Genomic DNA, 17,992 nt, shown 5'->3' with positions numbered 1-17,992 from the left:
GGAATTAATACAGAGATTCCAACCGAGGCGACCCAGCCTACGACTTCACAGGAATTAATACAGAGATTCCAACCGCGGCGACCCAGCCTACGACTTCACAGGAATTAATAGAGATTCCAAACCAAACGAGGCTGCCCAGCCTACGACTTCACAGGAATCAATACAGAGATTCCAACCGAGGCGACCCAGCCTACGACTTCACAGGAATTAATAACGAGATTCCAACTGAGGCGACCCAGCCTACGACTTCACAGGAATTAATACAGAGATTCCAACCGAGGCGACCCAGCCTACGACTACACAGGAATTTAATACAGAGATTCCAACCGAGGCGACCCAGCCTACGACTTCACAGGAATTAATACCACCGGTAACAAAGGAGATTTCTTTTCAGTGGCTACAGGAGTTTGAAAACTCAAGGCAACCTGTACCTCTACAACCAGTAGCCCCAGTGGCTGATACAGGGACTGCAGCAGCTTGGAGTACACAAGAGCAATACTACTCTGCTGACACACTCAGCATGCGAGATGATAATGTTTCAGTAGCTGGGGACAGTACTTCACTGGTATATACTAATGCAGAGGCGGTTTTGAGAAGGATGTCTTCCTCTTTCTAATACCCAGACTTTTATTAAGGAGGACGATTTCCTGAGCATCTTAGATGCAAGGGATAAACAAGCCTTCTAAGGTGTTCTCTTCCATGAGGCAGTCTGGAGGCCCTTTGAGGCTCTGGGGGGAAAAAAACCTGCATGTGCTGCATTGTATCTACATAAATTCTACAGAGTACCTTCTGGCCACAAATAGCATATTTTTAAGCAGCCTAAAATGGATACTATCATGACTACACCAGCCACCAGTGCATCCTCCAAATCCTCTACACAGTTGGTGCAGACAGGAAAATTGATACCTTCTTAGTAGGGAGGCGTCTGTATACAGGCGGAGTGTCGGGGGTCGTTGTACCAGTTCTTTGGTGCAACTCAAAATCTTTGTACCACACAGATCTACCAACATTTTTATCTTGCCTGGGCCACCTGTTCCACAAGGGTCTTGCACTATCCTCCATCAAAGTGCATATTTGCTGCAATATCTAGTATTTTACTGGGGTGGGAAGATCACCCAGTAGGTTCTTACCCTGCGGTGTCTGGATTTCTCGGGGGTTAATTAACCACTTAAGGCCCCCTAAGAAACATATCATTTCACAATGGAACCTCTGTCAAGTACTGAATAGACTCATGGGACCACCGTTTGAACCCATGGCAGTATGTGACCAGAAATTCCTGACATGGAAGACCGCATTCTTGGTAGCAGTAACATCAGCAAGAAGGATAGGTAAGCTACAAGCACTGGTCATTGATGCACCCTATTTCCAGATCTTCAGAGTCAAGATTGCAGACCTAATCCTCAATTACTATCAAAGGTGGTAACACAGTTTCATCTAGATTAGATCATAACTTTTTCTGATTTTTTTTTCTCAAAACCGCACAAATCAAAATCAGACAGCCAGACAGGACTTAATTGATGTCTGAATAGCACTTACTTTCTATATTCATAGGATTATCAACAAAAGACCATCAGGGCAGCTTCTTGTAGCTTTTAACTCGCAAGCTCTGGGCAAATCTGTCTTTCAAACAGACAATCTCTAGGTGGATAACATCTTGCATAGAGTTCTGTTGTAACCTGGACCAGCTTGAGGACCTGTAAAAGCCCACTCAGTGAGAGGAGTAGCTACTACATGGGCACAATTCAAATCTGTCCCACTTCAAGACATTTGTAATGCAGCTACATGGGCCTCTTCCGAGACCTTCATAAAACATTATAACATAAATGTGTCTTCTTCTCATCCAACCGTTGCTCACTCTGTACTATCTGTGGCTTTGGGCACTAATATCTAACCTACCACCCTTTGCCACTTCCAATGGTAGCGTTCACTCGGTGTGTTCATCATACGAGGTAAGATTACCTGTAATATGGTTTCTTCCTAGAATGATGAACTCCACACATCTGTATCCCACCCTCCTTCCCCCTCTTGGTTTTCTTTTTGGTTTCCCTCTTTGTTGAGTTTGGTTTGGAAATGTGGACATTGATAATCCAGGAAGGGGGAGGGGGATTTATAGAGGATTGGGGCAGCAATGTGGAGTGTCGGGGCAGCAGTGTGGAGTAGTGATTAGGGCTCTGGACTCTTGACCGGAGGGTCGTGGGTTCAATCCCAGGTGGGGGACACTACTGCTGTACTCTTGAGCAAGGTACTTTACCTAGATTGCTCCAGTAAAAACCCAACTGTATAAATGGGTAATTGTATGTAAAAAAATAATGTGTAAATAATAATGTAATTGTATGTAAAAAATACTGTGATATCTTGTAATAAGCCCTTATACTGTGATATCTTGTAATAAGATATCACAGTATAAGGGCGTTGGCTAAGAAATAAATAATAATAATAAATAACTGGCGCTAAAAAAGGATTATATCGAGGATCGCTGGGAAAGAGATGGGCTTTTCTCCTGACCCAAGCAACATGGAGACTGGGGGTTCACTCAGTGCGTGGAGTTCATCATTCTACGAAGAAACCGGATTACAGGTAATCTTCGTCATATGTATAAAATGTAGAGATTTTGTTCAGTCCTCCCATTAATAAAAATGCTCTCTCCTAGACTTACGTAAAGAGTCAAGATAAGCAGTTTGCTGCTGCTACAATTCAAGCCATTGGAAGATGTGCAACAAACATCTCTGAAGTGACTGACACGTGCCTGAATGGTCTAGTACTCCTGCTTTCAAACAGAGACGGTATGTGCACCAAAATAATTCAAGCTCTGTGTAGTGCCAAAGCGCAACTGGACAGGTGATGTTGAACTCTTTCAGTATAAAGTTACTTCTCAGAAAGATTGCCCTAAGGATAACTAAAAGCAATTGTGCTTCACTTCTAGGTGTGTTAATCGCTCTGAGAGCAACACTGGGTTCTAAGGTTCTTTGTTATCTCATAGCCCAGTGCAGTGCTGCAGGAGACCCCAGCTCTCCTCCTTGTGAAGTAGTGACACCTGCTGGAAAGGCAGGACCAGTGCAGTGGTGCTTGCTGTGTGGTCACAATGGCAGTTTTATAGAGCACAGTATGTGGGACATCTCAGGACCATGGCGTTCCTCCCCCGCCCTCCCTTTGGCAACCACAGTTCTCATTATAGTTTAGTTTGATTTAACTGGGATAGGAAATGTGTCTATGTAAAGTCATACAGCAGTTACGGTCGAAATGTGTGCAAACGGCAATAGAAATTCAGAAGTGTAACAATACAACACAATAAAACACACGAACAGTGTTTGGAAAGCACATTTTTAACGGCTTGTTTATATTTCAAGACAGGAATAGAAGGGGTGGGCACTGAGGCACAGTGCTCATTTTTATTTTTGATAAAGAAATGAATTCACTTTGGACAGGGGAAATAATACATTTCCTTTGTTGTCATGAAATTGTCCCCCTTTTCCAAATGTGTCATTTTTTCGTCACAAATGCAAAGTTGTCAGCTATTGCCATCTTGCAACTGCATTGGGAGAGTACACCTGCAGAGGGTGCTCTTAGCAGGCTAATGCACTCTGTCTCGTCATATTAATGGAAACCAGATTCTTTTTGCTTTTTCATTTATCACACGGTTTTGTTTTAAATCTACAGAGGGCCTTACTAAAAAGCCAGCTTTAAAGCAAAATGTAAAGCAGTGTCCAGTTAACGAAAGGAAACAGACACTGTGCCGTCAGGATAAATGGTGATGGTTATGCTCTGTCCAGTGCTGTGCTGGAGAACTGCTTTTCACATCCTGTTCGGTTGCATGTAGTAACCCAGCCCCTACACTCTTCAATCTTGTGTTACAGTGATGCCTTCCCTCTAACCTGAGCTTGTTTGTCTGCACTGAGCTTCCAGCTGTGTTCTCGGGCCCTGTGCTGTGCTGTGCTGCGCTGTGCTTGAAATATGGCTAGGGTTAACTTTGTTGACCCATTTTTAGGATGATAAATTTCTAGACGTCAACTACGCTCTTCAAGTTTTAAGTTGCTGACCATTCCCTTCGGAAAGTCGGAGATTTTCTCCTTGTGCTCTCTCCCTTTGGAATTCCCTGCCTCCAGTTGTCAGAAACTCTGACACTGGAGGAATTTAAGTCCCTATTAAAAAAAACTACAGTTTTTTCCAAGCTTATGGAAAATAGACATTTTATATTTTAATTAGTATTTTTAATTGTTGTAATTAATGTTTGATATTCTAGTTTTAATTTTTGCTTGTTTTGTAAAGCGCTTTGGGATGGCTTGATGTGAAGAGCGCTATATCAAAATAAATTGATTGATTGATCGATTCAGTTCCCTCAAACTGTCCTGATTTACTCATACCTTTTAGTCCTGGGATAAGTCTATTTGCTCTTTTGGTTGTTTCAGTTCAAAGCCACAATGTCCTTTTTGAAACGCGGGGACCAAAATTGAATGCGGCCTCCCATAATAACCAGACTGCAGCATGCGTCATGTCTGGCAATGGGGCTGCAATAATATCCTCTTTTGTTTCCATAAATCCAGCAGCAATTAGTGATGTTGTTGAGTTTGCTATTGAGACTTCATCCTTTTATTTATTAGATGAAATGAGGCAGAGAAGCACACTCTAATTGTAAAAAGTTCTCAAGTGCTCCATGGTTAGGTGGCTGCTTGCAGCTAACTGAACAGTGTGATGTTCATGTAATGACAAGTGAACCATACATTGCTCTTCAAGCAGCTAAGTATAGCAAGAGGTTGAGGTTTATTTTTCTTTTAATGGCACAGATTAGAACAATGTAGCACTTTCTATGTTCAGCAATTACTCGACTTGCTACTCTAGGTCTGATTCCTTTTAAAAACTGCCCTGTTTTTACAGATATATTTCACTAGTAACAAGGACCAACAGCTGCATCTCTGCAAATCCAATTGCAGTGTGTGTAGTCGACCCCTGAGGTTCTCTCTTTCTTTTTACAGCTTAGTTGAATTACTGGTTACTGTGATCTGTATAAAAATAACTAAATCAATATTTGAATTTCGAATGCTATGATAATGCAGAGAGATTAATCATGTTTTTTATAAACACTTATGCCAACGAGTGTCCTTATAGTCATATCCATCGTCCTTTTATCACAACCTAGAACTTGGTTGAGTCAGGTAGAACCAAGATCCAAAATCCAGTTGATAAGCAGTTTGATCGCTTGCTTCTGTGTGGGTCAAACCCGGTAACAACGACAGACATTCTCTCCAGATATGAAACACGCTTTTGGGAACACTAAGATTATAAATAACCTTTTCAGTCTTTCTCGTCTTTTTAGTTGTATATTCCCACCTGCATGTCCTGTATAAAACAAAGGATAATCCTTCTCGACTCATTATACCTTGAACCCAAAACTGAAACTGCTTTTCGCTCCATTCTTAAAGGGACATATGTTATATCTGACTTTTACTGTCTGCAGGGTTGCGTTTGAAATAAACTTGATTCCTCTTTTTCTTCAACAGAGACTGTTGTGGCAGAAAGTGTGGTAGTCATTAAAAAACTGCTGCAGACACAACCAACTCAGCACAGCGATATCATAAAACACATGGCAAAACTTTTGGATAATATTGCTGTAAGTATTAATAGTACAGTAAAGGATGACACAATGAATTCAGTCTGAAAGCCTTTCTGATGAAACCACATATCTACCATAGAAAAACACAGAGCTATTTGTTTATTTCAGAGATTACCGGTATATTTATTATTCCAGTGTGGTATAATGTGTTAATCTCTTCTCGGTATACAAATGTGTGGAGGGGTAGAGCTGTTTTGTTATCCCAGTTAAAATGGAGCTTGGAGAGGTTTTCTGTATAACTTTCAACACAGAAGAAGCAGGATCAACTGTTCAGCTGCCTTTGCAGAATGTAAACAAACCCAAAAAAAAGGGCTTTATATTGAACATGATTTGCAGAGAAGTAATACATGGCTCACCTTGTAATGGATGGGCGCTACAGCTCAATGTGCAAATAGTGAAATGACTATTTTTAAAAGTATTTTATACTTTGAATGATACCCCTGTTATGCATAGCTCTGGTAGTAAGGAGAATTTCCTATTTGAAGTGCTCAAGTGCAAAAGTTTTTAACAGGGTCACGTTTTTACAGAAACTATTTTAAGCCAAACTGATGGAAACAGATAACGCAATGTACTGTACTAGGACATAAAAGCAAAAGGGTTTAAATACAAATTAATATGTTGTACGTTTAAGTCCTGATCGTATTAGTTATTTTAGATAACATCAAGGTGATACATTGCATTGTTTCATTGGTTCTCTGATTTTGTTTTTATATTTCTCTTTAAAAAAATAAACAATAAAAAAAGCAAAGGAACAGATATTCAAAAGCTTCTCTCTTTTTACAATGTCATTTTATTAATAGGTGCCAATGGCCAGGGCCAGCATCCTCTGGTTGATTGGTGAATATTGTGAACGAGTCCCAAAGATAGCACCTGATGTATTGAGAAAAATGGCAAAGGCTTTTACCTGTGAAGAAGAGATTGTGAAGCTGCAGACATTGAACCTGGCAGCTAAACTGTACCTTACCAATGCCAAACAGGTAAGGGAAGATATTCAGCAACAAGTCAGTAAAAGGTGTTGCTGAAATGGTACCGGTGCAGAGAAAACAGCGCAGTGAGGAGTTGCAATAAATTCGGCCTCATACGCCACCAGGTTAACATCTAAAATCAGGACCGTTTTTACTTTTCAAATGATTCTGTGTGCCTCTGTAAACTGGTTTATGGACTGTGTTCCACTGTGAACAGATTTGTGATCTGTGTTCTGCTTTTCATTTACTTTTGGGAAACTTGAGCAGAGTTCCAACTGAAATGCTTCTCTATGCTGCACTGCGAAGCAAATTCAGCAATGCACTTACTGTACCTGCCTCACTGCAGTGTTGTGTTATAGCAGACTCCATTTAAATGGTGCTCCAGCTACAGTCTTGTGTGTTTTATAAAGTTACAGAGTAACTAGAAATAATGCCATAGCAGGAAGTCTGCATTTGTGTTTAAAAATATTTAAATTATTTTATTGAAAAAAAAAATGGCATGCTATTTTATAGAACATATAATATTTCTATATACAGTATAACATTTCGCTTCATTTAAACCTCTATTCAAGTTCTACCAATCAGGTGCGTTGACCTCACAGTAATCAATATGTCAGAATTTCTTCATCTCTTTATACATTGACAATGGAGGTCAATGAATAAAGAATAAAAAATAGTGATGAAAAAATTCTGACATCATCTCAGAGTTTTTGTTCACTAGTGCAGACATCCGAAATGCTACAGTTCATATAACCTATATTAAAATGATCACCACTTTCCGTACCCCCAAAATCATTGCTCAGAATTAGATGCTGCATCTCTCTGGATCCATCCTGTACCAGTATATTCAAACACATACACAACATGCACACAAGTAAGAAGATTGTATAATGTAAATAGGCTGTGATGAGTAGATCACAGGAGTTGTCTATCGGTCCTGCAAAGGGAAATGGAATTCACGTGGTGTAATTCTGCTGTTGGATAATAACTCTTTTTTTTTTCCTTCATAAATAAATGACCAGCATTAGCAGAGGCTATAAACAGGAGAAAAGCTGGTGTGAAGTCACTTATCCTGGTTTGCCGAGGGCATCAGCATCGTGCCTCGACGAGGAAGTAACAGCTAAATGCACTGCAAATAATTTGCAGTAATACAGTTCAGTGATTCATGTGTCTGACTTAATGGGTCATAATTCAGGGTAAAGTAACTGAGTGCGATCCGAGTGCGGACACTGCCCATGCTGGGGACAGTATCTCTTCATAAAACACACCTCTGTGCGAGCACTTTGCCAGCCCTGTAATACCGTCTGATGTTTTGATGTCCTGCATATTTTTCTGATTAAGTTTTGAGGGCCATGTTTTTAGTTGTATTTCTACATTCATTATCCTCACGTAGACCCTTCAGCGGCTTTGCCATATATGATTATTTTTTAATGATGCCTTTCTTTCCACTTCAGCAGTTTAATAATCTAGCACATGCCTGCTTCTCAGCACTCAGCATTCACCTACTCAATGCAGAAGAGGACATGTGTCTTGGCTTCAGAATTCGATTTGCTGCTTTGGAACCGGCAATTCCCTACAGGGCAACATTTGTTTGCCATGACCATTTGTTTTTATTACTGCTTTAAATCTGTTTATTCAGTAGTTATCAATAATCATAAATAACTTGTTTTCTTTTGTTTTTTCCTCCACCAGACAAAATTGCTTACACAGTATATATTAAATCTAGGCAAATACGATCCAAACTATGACATTAGAGACCGTACAAGATTTATTAGGCAGCTGATTGTCCCCAATGAGAAAAGCGGAGCCCTAAGCAAGTATGCAAAGAAAATCTTCCTGGCCCCGAAGCCAGCGCCAGTGCTCGAGTCTCCATTTAAAGGTAAAGAGCCATAAAGTTTAATGCAAAATATAAAACAATGCTTAAAATTGTCCCCAGTCTGGGAAGGAAACTACTCAAGATTATGAATTACAATCTTTTTTCATCCAGCAAAGTACATTCTGTTAACTCTGTATAATAAAGACTGCAAGGGGAAGTGATGCTGTTCTGTGCCTGTGAAGGTGGGATTTTAAAATGTACACAGTATCGAAGATAATCTTTTTTGTGTTTTCCCCTTTTCTGTTGTCATTTTTAAAAGTATACGTTTATTCCATTTGTGTGTGTGTGTTTGTGTGTGTGTATATATATATATTGTGCATAATGAGTTTACTGTCAAACTAGATAATGTACAGGTAGAGACAAATTTAAATGAACAGATCACTATGTTCTACTAGTCATATTTATGTCAAGTATAGTGTGGTCATTTTGAAATACAGAATTCCTGGAAAACTAAAGGTCTATTGAATATGTTTAGAATGAAGGTTTTAACTAAACTGCTTTTAGTTTTTAAATGAATCGTTGCTTTTCCAGTTGTACGTGGTCACACAAGTCTCGCATAGATTACAGATACACTAATTGTATTTAGAGAATGCAGTAGAACTGTGACACCTTTGGATCAGTGCAGCAGACCCCCTTTTCTGTATTTAATAATGTGACATCTTGCTTAGAAGGTCACCAGGTTCTGAGCTTCTGCTTAGCTTTTTTTTTTTTTTTTTAATATATATATATATATATATATATATATATATATATATATATATATATATATATATATATATATATATATAATATAAATTGCATGGTTAATTCTCACGATTTCAAAATCCTCCTCTTAAATACTGTAAAGACAAGATCTGTTTGCAGGAAAAAAAACATTAAAATTCTGGATGGGTTTGTGCCAAGACATGCATGCGGATTGTTTAACTGCGCTGTCATTCTTAATATTCACAGTAAAGTCATTTTTAGAGAAGCTACATTTCAGAGCAACACCTCTAAACACACTGACTGATTAGGTTTTTTATTGACCATTATGGGGAAGATTATTGTAATCTATGGGCTGAAATCAGTTTTTTGACCTATTAGGAGCCTCCTTAGTTTGTATTTATACCATGACATTTGAGATAATACAGTGCCAATTACCTCAAACCCTGATTAAGATTGCACTCTGTGACACTGGGCTCCTGTTATTTAATATTGCATACATTTTCCTCCTTTTAATAGATAGGGATCGTTTCCAGCTTGGCACATTGTCTCACACCCTTAACACCAAAGCCTCGGGTTACCTGGAGCTGTCTGACTGGCCAGCGATGGCCCCTGACCAGTCTGTCAGAAACGTGGAGGTAGTTGAACTGGTATGGGACTCTGCTTTCTCCTCTAGCACTGCATTAAAAACATACTGTTGTAAACATTGTCATCTCTCGTTCTCTTTTTCAGGAATACATTTGCAAGTATTTGCATATGGCATGAAGTCTGTTGGCTTGGGGTATATCCACACATGCTGTTGCTTATATTGCTAACCTGTAACGCTGAATGTTGGTAGTAGCACAGAATAAGCCATGAGAAACACATTGATGCAGTAAAAGTGCCCATCGCTGGGTGCTGTTGAAAAAAGGAACAGCATCGTATCACTCTGTGATGTTAATACTCATTTCATACATGCTTCAACACTGTCCCCTGTCATCATTTCTTTTTATTGAGTCTTTGTGTTCTTGACGGCTTATTCTGTGCCATTACCGATTCTCAGCACTCGGCATCTGATAGATACGCCCCAATAAGTGCTATACATTTATTAAAAAAAAAAAAAAAAAAAAAGGTAAGTAATGTTATAAACTATTTATTTATGTATCTGCTTTGCTCGTTTCTTTCTCACAACTTATAGCACCATAACCACAGTTTTTTCTTTTTTTATCTGATTGTGGCTGGAAAACCGTCAATCTGGCAGCACTGATCAAGAGGAGTAGCCTAAAAGTCCAATGCCAGTCCAATATTTTTTGTTTTAGACATGACTCATGTAAAATGTTTATATAAGTACTTAGTTTGTTTACGGGCCGATTTCTTTAGGTAGAGTACTGGTTGGGTAGACTGGACAGTAGGGGTGTGTGATAATACTGATATATTGGTATATTGCAATATTCATCAGGCAATACAATAACCGGTATTTGAACAACAATACCTGTATTTTTGGTTAAACTGGAAAATGTCGGCTATTATTTTGCGAGACAATCACTTCCTGCGAGAACTCGTAATGCGAGCAGTGCTAACATAAAAGAAAATATGGCAGAAGCACACAGATTTTGAGCTGCTTAAATTCTGCAGTCACGTGTGGAATAATTTCCTAATAAAAAAAATCTAAGAAGCATGGCTGTATAGCATCAAATATTGCCATATGTTGTTTATGCAAGGCTGAAGTAAAATATGCTGGCGGTACCACCCACCTTACATACAGTGGTGTAGTCTTACATCTTAAAGTACCAGAACGCCAGTTCAAATTTTGATTTTTCTAAAACAAATTGTACGAATTCACATTTTATTTGTACATTGAACTTGAGGTAACATTTAGTAGGTAATGCATGTGCCTCACATGTGACTTTTAGGCTACTCCTCTTGATCAGTGCTGCCAGATTGACCGTTTTCCAGCCACATTTGGCTTGTTTTGAAAGCATCTAGCGGGTTAATGTTGTCTTTGGTGGTTTGGTTATTTTTTGGCTTTTTATCATGCATGTGTTCATAGTATAGTATGTCACATGTCCCCCCCCCCCAGCCCCGTCCCGTCCCCCTTTTTTCTGGAGCTCTGCATCCAATAAAATTACGAATTACACACTCAGTTATTTTTTATTCGTCAGCAATTTAAGAACTGTATCAGTGCAGTCTGCCGACAGTTCTGGACAATGTCATTTTACGCTGTATTCTGAATAGCTTTTTTTTTTTTTTTTTTTTTCCTGGATCTACCACATTTTATCTCATCAGATAAAAAAAAAAAACTGTGGTTATGGTACTATAAGTTGTGAGAAAGAAACGAACAAAGCAGATACATAAATAAATAGTTTACAACATTACTTACCGGTTTTTGTTTGTTTTGTTTAATAAATGTATAGCACTTATTTATGCTTTCGTAATGTATATTAAATCTTCAAAGCAAGGTCAGTCGTTTATTCCAAACCCAGGGTCTCTGCACTGACAGATATATAAAGCCCGTGTTCCTGGCCACTGTCACATGATGCACTTTTGAAAAACATGTTTAATATCAAATGAAAGATGTTATTCATGATAAAGATTTAAAAATTACATTTAAGATCAATGTTTTAGAGAATTTTAAATGGCTTTCGAACCAGCACTGTTTTTCTATTTTTCAAATTGGGAGCACATCGACGTACTTAATATGAGAGTTGAATTTGTCATATTACATTGTAATACTTTAAATTCCATAAAAAATGACAAAAGCACAGTTTATATATATATATATATATATATATATATATATATATATATATATATATATATATATATATATATATATATATATATATATATAGATTTATTTATTTTGGTAGCAAAAAAATCAACATCCGCATCATTCTGTGTTGAATTCCAATATGCATCGCAACACATATCAAAATATTGTCTTCAGTATTGCAATACAGATCCTCAGTCCCAATACCCACCCCTACTGGACAGTGGGCTTATTAAGAGTAGCAGGTTTTAAGTAACTGTATAGATAGTAATGATTTGTGTTTGTTTTTTTTGTTTTTTTGTGTAGTTCACAGAGTCGACTACTCCAGCAGGTAAAGTGAAGGCAGCAAAGCGAGGTGATGCGTTTTATTCAGGGTCTGGGGAGGAGGAAGCATCGGGCAGTGGCAGTGACAGCAGCAGCAGTGGTAGGAATTGCTTTTTGGTTATCTTTTGTAATGCAGGATTCTATGTGCAGGTGTTACAGTGTATCAGTGTTGCACTTTACTGTGTATACTGTCAAGGTTCCAGAATCATAATTGATGTGCTGCATAGATTCAACGAGTGCAAAGGAAATGTGCTGTATACATTTTTTAAATGAGAACAGCTGATTTATTTATGTAACAAGATTCTGTTTCTTGTACAAAACAATTATATTTTTTCTCTCCGGCAACACATGATGTACTGCATATGAAAAATTCTGGCTTGTGAGGCTGCATTTAAAAATAAGTGATGTACCGAGGTGGCTAAGCATTGTATCATCTGTGATGCAGAAATGGGTGTACAGCACAAGTACATACATGTGCCTTTGGGGATCGTCCACATTGTTTGTTGATTTTTCCCATTGAGATATGGAATTTGAGCTGAGCGTGGTGTTGTGCTTTGTTGTGGTTTGCAGAGGAGTCTGGCAGTGACAGTGAGAGCAGCAGTGATGACGAGGAGAATGGGAGGAAGAAGAGCAGCAGTGGCAGCTCCTCCAGCAGCAGCAGCAACAGCAGCAGTTCCTCCGGCAACGAGAGCCGATCCAGCCAATCCGAATCCGGCAGCAAGAAAAAGAATCTCAAGAAAAAAAATCCCAGGAAAGAAAACAAGAAAAGGTAGTTTACTTTCAGAGGCCTGTTTTAATCTAACACTTCAGACGCACAAAAGGTCTGGCCAGGTCTCTGATATGTGTTGCATTATAACTGCTTATTGTGCTGTGCATTGTTTGTATAGTATCCACATGCCCAGGGTTATAAATAAACTGGGCTAGTACTACCAAAATAATGTCAGTAATAGCCTTGCCCACCTCCATAGTGGGGGTGTGACCAGATACATGCTCATTGATTCATATTTGTGCATGATTGCTTCAGTGAGGGAAACCTCCTATCTATCTAAACAAGAATTTTATATAGGAATAGTATTTTTGAATAACAAAGTATAACCTTCAGCTCAGTTGTTGCCAGAATATTGTAAATATGTAACAGTTAGTTTCCACTTTAGTGAGGGCATATATACTGTATTTTTCTTAAATCGGAAGACGTGACCAATCTGACATGGCATCAATCATCTTTATTTCCATCTGTTATCTGAGCCTGTTATCAACCCTCACTGATGCGCTCACCCGATGATACCTGCTTTATCAAGCAGCAACACAGGCAATCTGATTAAACTCCCTTCTGAAGCGTAGTAAAGGCAATATTCATAAGGTAATTTCTACAAATTTGCGTTTTGTAATGGCTTTAGATTAGCCATTATCAGCCTCCGTTATCATGAGCCAGGGTATTACCATCATATTTTTAATAATTAGCATGCTAAGTGCTGGCGCTGATGATTGGGCTGGTGTCGGCTCCTTCTCCTCTCTTCCTGCCTGCTAGTGGCCAGTGGTGATGCTTTGGTCCGGTGGTGTGCAGGCTGCAGCTGCTGGCTCTGTTGATAAGTTTGCAGCCACAACTCAGTTGTGGCTGACAATGCTGATTGGGACACAGCACGCACTCTGCTCCTTTTATTACAGACAGTAATTAAAGCATCTCGCCCTGCCACTTCCATAACAAACACAGCATAATGCCCTAATTATGACTTTATTAATTTAAGTCAGGATTTAATGATTTTAAAAGTGATTTATATTGTTTTTCCTGTTCGGAACAAATGAAATCTGTAGTCTAAATTAATACTGGCTTTTCATCACTGCAATGTTAAAAAGCCAGTTACCATCAAATTCTCTTCATTAAATTAACATCTGAAATTCCAGGCAGCAGGGTAAACATTCATTATGTGGCAGAATTGAAATGAAAAGAAAGTGATAATGGAATATTAAATTAACTTTACCAACAAAAAAAAGAGAAGATTCTTTAATGTTCTGAAAATTTGTGCATTTAAGGATAAAATTTTCTGTAGGGCAATTAAGAGAGTGATTAGCATGACAGATCATTTAATGGTAATATTAACCTTTCTGCTGGAATGCATCTTAACCCCATTTGCAAAATCATTAAGGTGCACATTGCGTTTGACTCATACCAGTGCCAGTTTGTAACTTGGTGTTCTGCAGGAAAACTATGAATGCAAGGTGCAGAATTTATCATCCAGAATGTTTGTCTGCTTCTGTAGGTTAAGATACTGTATGTGTATGTTTTACTTGCTGTAGATCCAGACTTAATCTGCAGCCCCAACTTGAGTAGTTTATTCTTTAGCGATTTTATTTCCGATTCTCCAGGAGTTATACGAGCTCTGAATGTCTGGATGTATCTTGTATGATTTATTACATGTTGGTAACAGTGACTTTTAAAGCTGTTTCTAAAAACAACCTGTACCATTTTTTGCAGCTGTAAGAACGAATCTGAAAATGACAAAATGACCAAAAGAGGATCAAAAACTAAAACAGACTCTGTTTCATCCGGGTCAGAAGAAAGCTCTTCAGAAAAGAGTTCTTCCGGTTCTGAATCTGGGTCAGAACCTGAAACGGACTCCGACTCGGGCACAGACCAAAAGAAACAAAAACAAAAACCAAAGCCTAAGGTGAGAAATCTAGTAATTCAAAAGGTTCTGTGTAAAAGAAAAAAGGCTCCTAGCAGCTTCTAAAACAGTTTACGATTTCAACCTGTTCAATTAGCAAAAGGACAATGATCAGCCTGAATGCTTTTATTTTACACTTTTATCTTTTAAATATACTGAAAATTCTAATTCTAATTAAAAGTTCAGACATTACATATTACTATTTTCTCCATGACAAACTGAGCACAGATTTGTGCATGTGGTACAGTAATTATCCTCAGAAATGTATTGAATGAGGTAAAAGATAGTCTTCCCATATCAGACCCTTATTTATTTATTTTTTTATTTTTATTATTATTATTTATTTTTTTTTTTTTCTTAGCAGACGCCCTTATTCAGTACGACTTACAATTGTTACAAGATATCACATTATTTTTACATACAATTACCCAATTATACAGTTGGGTTTTTACTGGAGCAATCTAGGTAAAGTACCTTGCTCAAGGGTACAGCAGCAGTGTCCCCCACCTGGGATTGAACCCACGACCCTCCGGTCAAGAGTCCAGAGCCCTAACCACTACTCCACACTGCTGCCCCATTTTAAGGTCATATTAGCTTATTGGAAATGATATGTCATGGGCAAAGGTTACTTCTGTTCAGGTCTAGTTGACCCAGAGGTCAGTTTTGAGAAGATTGGGAATGTTGCAGTCAGGAATGCACCAATCATCGGATCGTAATCAGAGTCAGTGCTGATTATTAATAAAATACCATCATCTGAAATCGCTGTTTTCTCTGTCATTATCAGAGACATTATTATTATTATTATTATTATTATTATTATTATTATTATTATTATTATTATTATTATTATTCGTTCCTTTCAATGACAGCAAAGCTGTAGCCAAGCTACAGTGTAATAAACATCATGTGTGGTGATACTTTAAAGAAATAATTCCAGTGAATTTGCAGTCTTTTCGCAGTTGGAATACAACATTCCCCTGTCCTCCCTCAAAGAAATGCATGAATATGTGGGTCTGTATTTTCTTTGACTGACGCATGTTATATTCATGTGTGTTTTATGTGCAACAGTGCAAGTCTGCTGTAGATATGAGTCACAACACTGTTGAATCAGAAAATCTAACTTTTTTGTGAAATTACAGTTTAGAGTTTTTGCTTCCTAAAGGTTTATTTTATTTTTTTGTCTGTCTGTTTGTTTGTTTATTATATTGTTTTGGATTGCGATCAATTTTAATCTTGCCATTTAACTAACCACTAACAGCCAGTTGTTTTTGTCATAGATTTCACCTCACAGCCAAGGATCATATGACTGTTTTTACCACTGTCTTTGAAGTGCCATACAAACTTACTTAAGACAGTTTAAAAAAAAATATATATATATATATATATATATATATATATATATATATATATATATATATATATATATATATATATAAATAAATAAATAAAAAATAATAATAATGTATTGTTTATTTCCAGACCATTGTCAGAAAAACTACTACGATTTCATCCTTGTTTTTATTAGATCAAAACATTTACAAAAAAATATTTTTAAAAAATCTACCGTTTTTAGATCTATCATTTAGAGGTATTTATATACCGTAAATTGTTACCTGAGGTACCATAAAGGGATTATTTGGACAATTTAACATTATTATTGAACCTTTAGTTATAATACTCAACATAATGAAGTTCACCACACGTGGGGGGTGGAGAGTAAACCACCGCAATGAAAATGTGAAGAGCTTTCATAACAAAACAACGCTTTACGTTAAATTGTAAATATAATTGGTTGCATATGTCCATATTACAATGGCAAGGCTCTGCCTGTGCTTTGTCTATTTTCAGTTTTTTATGCGCTTCCTCATCAGTTTGCAAATGCCTTGCCTGTATAATACAGATATAAAAGAACAATAAATGAATGGGCTTATGTATAAACATAGAGCCCCCCCACTTCCTAATCATTCAGCAGCCGCATTGACACGCTTATTGTCACCCCCTATTTCCTGCATTTCATTATTACAGTGTACATTATATTTCCATCCATTGTACAGATTTAGAAGTACAAAGAATACATATAAATCATAGCGTCTCGTCTTACTACTTAAATTCCACTCTCTGTTTTACAAGTATGTGTCTGTATACTAACTCCACTGTCACACTAACATAGTTGTTAATCGATTGCTCTCTCGCCAATTGAGTTTCACACCCCTATTATATTATGTCTGTCCGTTTACCTCTGACAGCCTTCATTGATGGGATGGGAACTAGAAAGCAATAGTTAGGCATTTCTTAAGGGTCCAAACTGGGAAATGGGTCATTTAAAAAAAGAAAAAAAAAAAGTTTTTTCACACAGATCGATTTTATATTGTGTGAATAACAGGCATCCTTGCATGTTAATTAAATGGAAAGAAAAAACACCCTTTGGAATCAATGATTGCCTTTCTGTAAATAGTTCAGGGCTGGTGGGAGTTTGATTTATTTATGTATGTATGTGTGTATGTATGTATGTATGTATGTATGTATGTATATATTATATAAAGGGGTTGGTAGCATTACTGATCTGCTCTGCTTGCACCCCCCCCCCCCCCCCCATCTCCCTGCATGGAAAGTGTTTTATGAGAAGGGGGCGGAGGGGGTGGATCATGCAGGTGCAGAAGCTCCATAAATAGTGAGCTCCCATAAAACCAGTCACCAGTGTGTTTTATATACATATCTATATATCGCTTATATACATATCTTACACGATCAGTGAACTGTTAAGAATCTTTTTTTCCCCCAAAACAATACAGAAATAAATGGTCTCTTTCCACCCAATCTCTTTTCAAGGACTAAAACAAAGGGGACAGAGGGAGATCTGTCAGTGCATTTGGTTTGGCAATGATGGTTTTGTTTAAAAATAGGGAGGCTAAGAAATAAAATGCGCCCAGTAAAATGCGATTTCATTTGCCTCATCTCTGCAGCTCCATTGCTCATGCTGCGGTGTGAAATTCTCATTTTACACAGTTTGCTGGTCGAGGTCATGAATTATGCATTGTGCCAGAGAAATCCTCAATCTCACGCTTCAAGCCCTATATGCATTTATCCAGGTTCCATCTCTATTAC

The 17,992-nt window shown here is 37.9% G+C and overlaps 1 protein-coding gene across 3 annotated transcripts in view; it reads left to right on the top strand.

Moving 5' to 3' along the window:
- LOC117404058 (AP-3 complex subunit beta-1-like) overlaps window positions 1-17,992 on the top strand; it is a 106,202-nt gene that overhangs the window by 34,954 nt on the left and 53,256 nt on the right. For all 3 annotated transcript variants that reach the window (XM_058994403.1, XM_058994345.1, XM_058994469.1), the window contains 8 exons: window positions 2,651-2,783; window positions 5,496-5,605; window positions 6,409-6,585; window positions 8,266-8,452; window positions 9,671-9,801; window positions 12,207-12,324; window positions 12,795-12,993; window positions 14,698-14,890. In XM_058994403.1, the coding sequence (XP_058850386.1) occupies window positions 2,651-2,783; window positions 5,496-5,605; window positions 6,409-6,585; window positions 8,266-8,452; window positions 9,671-9,801; window positions 12,207-12,324; window positions 12,795-12,993; window positions 14,698-14,890 (1,248 nt within the window). The remainder of the gene's footprint in view (window positions 1-2,650; window positions 2,784-5,495; window positions 5,606-6,408; window positions 6,586-8,265; window positions 8,453-9,670; window positions 9,802-12,206; window positions 12,325-12,794; window positions 12,994-14,697; window positions 14,891-17,992) is intronic.

Source organism: Acipenser ruthenus, chromosome 1 (assembly GCF_902713425.1).
Source record: "Acipenser ruthenus chromosome 1, fAciRut3.2 maternal haplotype, whole genome shotgun sequence".
Taxonomy (NCBI): domain Eukaryota; kingdom Metazoa; phylum Chordata; class Actinopteri; order Acipenseriformes; family Acipenseridae; genus Acipenser; species Acipenser ruthenus.
The sequence above is the reverse complement of the archived record's forward strand: the minus strand, read 5'-3'. Positions and strand labels throughout refer to the sequence as shown.